The sequence below is a fragment of the Eubalaena glacialis genome, chromosome 1 (assembly GCF_028564815.1).
Source record: "Eubalaena glacialis isolate mEubGla1 chromosome 1, mEubGla1.1.hap2.+ XY, whole genome shotgun sequence".
Classification (NCBI taxonomy): domain Eukaryota; kingdom Metazoa; phylum Chordata; class Mammalia; order Artiodactyla; family Balaenidae; genus Eubalaena; species Eubalaena glacialis.
In genome coordinates this window covers 177,792,898-177,798,897 of record NC_083716.1, presented here as the reverse complement: position 1 = coordinate 177,798,897, position 6,000 = coordinate 177,792,898, and the positions used below count along the sequence as shown (strand labels likewise).

At 34.2% G+C, this 6,000-nt stretch overlaps 1 protein-coding gene across 3 annotated transcripts in view; it reads right to left on the bottom strand.

Moving 5' to 3' along the window:
• Positions 1 to 264: 264 nt before the first annotated feature.
• Positions 265 to 6,000, bottom strand: part of UBR3 (ubiquitin protein ligase E3 component n-recognin 3) — a 229,729-nt gene continuing 223,993 nt past the window's right edge. For all 3 annotated transcript variants that reach the window (XM_061184691.1, XM_061184709.1, XM_061184700.1), the window contains exons 37-39: positions 3,254 to 3,463; positions 2,173 to 2,312; positions 265 to 1,877 (exon numbers count right to left, since the gene is read on the bottom strand). In XM_061184691.1, the coding sequence (XP_061040674.1) occupies positions 1,760 to 1,877; positions 2,173 to 2,312; positions 3,254 to 3,463 (468 nt within the window). In that variant the 3' untranslated portion in view covers positions 265 to 1,759. The remainder of the gene's footprint in view (positions 1,878 to 2,172; positions 2,313 to 3,253; positions 3,464 to 6,000) is intronic.

The following is a 6,000-nucleotide window of genomic DNA, read 5'->3' as shown; positions in this document are numbered from 1 at the left end:
ATTTACTAGAGATGTAAATTAGCATTTTGTTCTTCAACCACACTTGAAGAACAAAAGTATCTGGTCTGGTATCCATAATGACCGATGCAAAAAATAAGACAGGCTGAACTTATGATACTGTATTTTAAAAAGTAGCAATGTGTCGGAAAGAACAGCTGTTTAAACAGAATCATTCTAGTCTTTCAGAAAGTTAACTTAATATTTTGGAAATGTATATAAAAATAGCAAGCTACTTCCATATTGTATTTTTATTGTAGAGCTATAGGTAATTTTTTGACTTTTTGAACACATTTGAATATTTACTGTTCTGTTTTAATGCAAGGCCATCATTTAATGTCCACTTTTATATCCTGTAATATCATGTCATTCAATAATTTTTAGAACACAGATCCGACTTTATTTTTATAGTTTATCATTAGATGTTTTTTAGTTTATTTTTACATGTAAAAATGTAATTTTATATAACAAGCCATGGAAGTCCAAAGTACCAGGAATTGCTTGATAGCACTATATATTAAATAATCATCAAATTATTGAATCATTTGGAAGAAAAATTTTGGTAGCAATATATCACATGCTTTTCTGTCATCTTCCCTCTGTAAGTACAGAGTGGGTTTTAGCTCAATCATTTCCATTCTTACTAACTTAAAAACCCTACAAACATAAACTGCTTTTCACAGCAGCTTCTAACAAGAATGCAGACGTACAGCTCATTCATGAGGATCATCACCACTGAGCCTTTTTTCTTCCCTTTTAGGAAACCGAGCAGAAATATCAGTGATAACACTGCACAGATACAATATAGATGAACCTCTTGAGCTGATAAGGAAAGTTCCAGAACTATGCTTCATTTGTGGGGAAGTCAGAGCATTTTTCCAGTCCAATCATTTAAACAAAAACTTGGTTGGTAATAAAAGGTGGGCATGCAGAGAATCAAAATCTGCCATGTATATGTTCTTAAAACTTGTGATTTTATAATAAAATCTGTTTGTTACTACCTCAAGTAATTCATCCAAATGAAATGGCAAATTTTGATTTTTAGGGACTCCCCCAACCACACATGTCCCCAAAATGTACTGTATTATATTAACAGCAGCTATCTACTTATTTTACAACTATTTCAATTATTTACCTGGGGAGAATATTTATGAAATTCCTGAGAATGAATTAAGTTTTCAGCAAAGCCTTAAACTTTTAACAGATTCCTCACAATAAGAAAAAATTGTAAAGTTCTACTATTAGACCAAATTTTACTATACAGTATTTCACATAAATCATGTTTTACATTTTTTTCTAATTACATACAGCAAAAATCTCAAATCAACACAAGAATGGCAGAGGGAAAGGATGCATTACGTTTAGCAGATGCAAATTAAAACACACAGATATAAAGAAGCAGTAAAACTTTAAATAAATCACACCCACTCTAAATATCAATGAATAGCAGATATGCATTGTTGGGAGAATCATTTTTAAATGATTTTGTCAACAAGTTGTGCTTCTTATTAATTGTGGACTTAAACAAAAAAAGGACCACTAAAGAATGATTTAACTTGTTACTTGTTATGCTCTCCATATACTTAAAAAAAAAATTATTATACCATTAATGTGATTACCAAGCACCTAATTTTGGAAAGGCTTCATAATGTATGTTTTCTTTCTTTCCCTCAGCAAAAGCGTTAATCCCCCAAATTAAGTTAAAGCTTATTGTTGATAAATTCTTAATGAAAATGATATAATGCAATGCTAAGGTGGTGAGTCACAGCCCATTGTAATGTGGACCCCATCTTTTATTGATGTGATCAAAAGTATGAGAAATCCACTGTTGTTCAAGAACTTTGTATCTTTCTTTACAAATGTAGAGAGGCTTGCCTCGCCTAGAATAAAAAGGAAAAAAAAAAGTATTAAAAGTAATATAATACAATGAAGATTTCACACACGTTTTAAAAAGTAGATTCTTTATGGCAAAAATCTCACATAGTAATTTGGTTTATTTCATATTTCTTTAACATGATGATGGGGAAAATATCCCCCAAAACAGAAATAGCTCTAAATTAATGACTGCCAGAAATAAAAAATAATTATTATTATAATTACAAAGTCAGGAATGGTACATTATTCTTACTGGCCAAACTTCAATAAAACATGTGGATATATCTATGCACATCTAACCTAAGATCTCGGTCTTCCTCTCCATGAGCATCCAAATACACAGAACCCCAGAGACAGAAGCGGTGCCCTCGAATGATGATAATCACTGATGCATTGATCAAAAGGAAAATCCCTGTTCCAGCACCACAGTTCTGAGAATGCTAAAAAAATTAAAAATATATGAATTAACTTCATAATCAAATGGACTTTATAAGAAAATCAAGAATGCCTTGTCTTCTAAATAATACAGAAATATTTAAATGTTTTAAAATCAGATTTCACCTAAGTTAAACTTATTAACTCATTCTTAATATTTTATTAACAATACATTAGGAGGAATTTGGATAAGGATTACCTAGGAAATCAATTAAGAGCTAACCTAGGGGCTTCCCTAGTGGCGCAGTGGTTGAGAATCTGCCTGCCAATGCAGGGGACACGGGTTCGAGCCCTGGTCTGGGAAGATCCCACATGCCGCGGAGCAACTAGGCCCGTGAGCCACAATTGCTGAGCCTGCGCGTCTGGAGCCTGTGCTCCGCAACAAGAGAGGCCGCGATAGTGAGAGGCCCGCGCACCGCGATGAAGAGTGGCCCCCGCTTGCCGCAACTAGAGAAAGCCCTCGCACAGAAACGAAGACCCAACACAGCCAAAAATAAATAAATAAATAAATAAATAATAAAAATAAAGGAATTCCTTTAAAAAAAAAAAAAAAAAAAAAAAAGAGCTAACCTAAACCTAATTCAGAGGCTAGTGTCTACAACAGCATATATGACTGCTGTTTCACAGCACAACATCTAAACATACATACCATTAAAGGGCAGCAGGATTCGGGAGAGGAAATGAAGCTGCACTTACGAAAAGTTTTTTTTTTTTTTTACTCACTTAAATAAAACCCCAGGTGTTTTTTTGTTGTTGTCATTGTTTTTGTTTTTACCCTTCTACTGGATTTAAAACAACAACAACAAAAACAAGATCCTTATATGTATCGTGTATTTAATTCAAAGAGTAGTTAAATTTGAAGAGCTGGCTTGACCATATATAACACATTTCCATGTGATATGAGATTTGAGTTTTCATAAATTTTATACTATTTACTCTTGCTTACCAATACACATTCACAGTAACTTTGTTGCTTGCAGCAAAGTCCTTTCAGGCATACAAAAGTACCACAAACAAGGCAAACGGCAGGATCTTTAGGAACCTTGGTGCAGACACTACAGGTTTTTCTGTGGTAGTACTGGAAAATGGTGTTATAATTTTCAGGCAACTGTAGTAGGTGTGGCAATTTCCATCTTGACTCTTGGATAAGCAAGGCCTAAAACATTATTCAAAAATTTTCATTAGTCCTATGTATTTAAGTCACTAACACAAAATATTTATTTTTTAAAAGGTCTTTTTTTTTTTTAAAGAAAAGAAAATCTGTCTCCAAGAATGTGGCTTATTTTCTTTATTAACACTCTTCCCATTTCCATTTTACAAATGACTAAAATAATACTTCAACAATTACTATTCTCTATTTTAATGTAATTTTCAATTAAAACATGATGTAAGTTTTTAGACTAAGCACCTAAAACATTTAAATCTGTTATTACTTTAAAAGAAAAATATTAAATATAACTAAACATGCATGGAAAATATACGTAGATGTACTTGTTTTTAAATATTCTTAACACATAATTTTAAACAGTTACACACATTTTTCAAAACCAAGTTTTTGACCTTTCTTAGATAAACAAACAATTCATTGGCTTTTTCTTTAGGGAAGATCATGGTTATAATTCATATTTCTATTTCAATACTTTATAATCTTTCCTTCCTAGAAGATGAAAAATCTTACACCTCAAGCTGTTAAGATCTTTTGTATCCATAAGTGCTGGGGCTACAACTCTTTTCATAAATTTTCTCAGTAGGCGTGAAAAAAAAAACCCAAATTAGTTAAATTTCCCTACAGGGTATTTTGTTCATTTTTTGCAGTTATATAAAAATACTGGAAATAGCATTAATTTTTTTTTCTAGATGCTACTTCATTAACAGTTAAATCAGATAAAATGTAGTATGAATCTATTATCTTAAGAAACTGTATGGAGGCTGGCAATTCACATGGTGATCATCTCACATTACTTATAGCCATAATATATCTAAATCAGTCCAATAACTAAGTATCCAGCTTGGTGTTTATCAATATGTTCATGGATAAAGCAGCCATGGAAGCAAGGATAAGGACAATATATGGGCTTACAATATGCTGTTTGCCAGTACTCAGTGCCCAACCCCGGACTCCAAAGACTGCATATTCTGTAACGGGTTCATTACATATGGAACCCTTCCATCAGTGGAAGGAACAGCAATTTGTCCTCATTGAACTTGATACTTATCCAGATTAGGTTGTAAATTACCCAGTAGCACACACCACATGGTCTCTAATCAAAGAATTTTCTTCATAAAGATGTAACGCAATAGGTGGATGTCTATGGAATTAACTGATCTTTACAGTCAGTCATCTGAAAAAAATCACTGGTCTTTTAAATGATGAACTACTTTGTTGATGAATTTTTAGATGGTACCAACTAGAAGGAAACACCTATTGAATGAGGTATATGCTCCTAAAGAATGAGGTATACGAGCTAAAAAAGCAACCAGTACATAAGGGTGATGTTCTCTTACAGATGGAATGCACAGGTTTGGGAACCAGGGGGTTCCATCTCTCATAATTAGACCTAAAAATTCGGTCTTTAATTTGTTTCCCTGCTATTCTGGATTCTTCTGTGGTTTCAGTACTATCGTAAGGAAGTTATGTGCTATCTGCCAACAAGGGACATAATAATAGTTCCGGTGAATTAAAAACTAAATGTCATCTGACCACTCTAGGTTCCCTAATACCACTCGGAAAAGAAAGGGAATGGCTTTGTCTGGAGGGAGTGATCTCATCAAATGAAACAGAAATACCTCCGGTAGCAGTATGTTCGAAACTAGAGATACACCCCACCTCCACCCCTAGCGCGTTCAGGCTTGAAAGGTAAACATTTCACACAAAACTATTACAGTCTTATATAAGCATGACAGGACAAATCACTGAGCTCAGACCTCTCAGAATAAAGTTTGGATCACATCTTTGTTCAAATAAATCCAACCAGTTGAGGTGCTGGTCAAAGAAGGTGAAAGAAGAAAGTCATATATTTGACTGTATATTAGCTACAATTTTATGACTAATTTAAAATTTTCTTGCTTGTTGTGGCATATATTTTTGTAATATTTTTCATTCTCTTTTCCTTTCTCCCACTACTGAATTCAGGGTGAGTAGGTGCTAATTAAAAATTTCCAGGCCATTGGGGTGTAAGAACAATAAATCACAGAAGGAATGGACATCTCCCAGAGCCTCTGGATTCAGGGAAGCTTGATGACATAACTATAGGATGTGACTTCAGGTTAGGTATTTGGGAAATGGTGGCTGCATCTGTGGTGGTAAAGGGAACAGTTACATCATTTTAAAGAGGGGAAGAAATGAAACTCTGTGAATGAGGAGAAGGATGTCTATGTGCTGGGGAGGCAAGATGTGAAGGTAGCAGGCCACCAGTGTTTGTTTTTTCCAATTTGTCTAGCAACCTCATCTGCCTTCCTACATTGGCAGCATTATAACTTATTTTGGAAAATAACCACTTTTCCTGCTCCATACAGATCTGATGGGGTTGCCCCATCACAAGATCCTGCCCCATCACAGGGGTATACATATGATGCAAATTAGGCCAGTCAGATTCTCTCTCCCAGGAATCTGAATTTGGAGCATATATATAGGGAAGGAAAGTGGTTGAGATGGAGTCATCTAGCAGTAGCGCTTCAGAGAAAACAGACCAG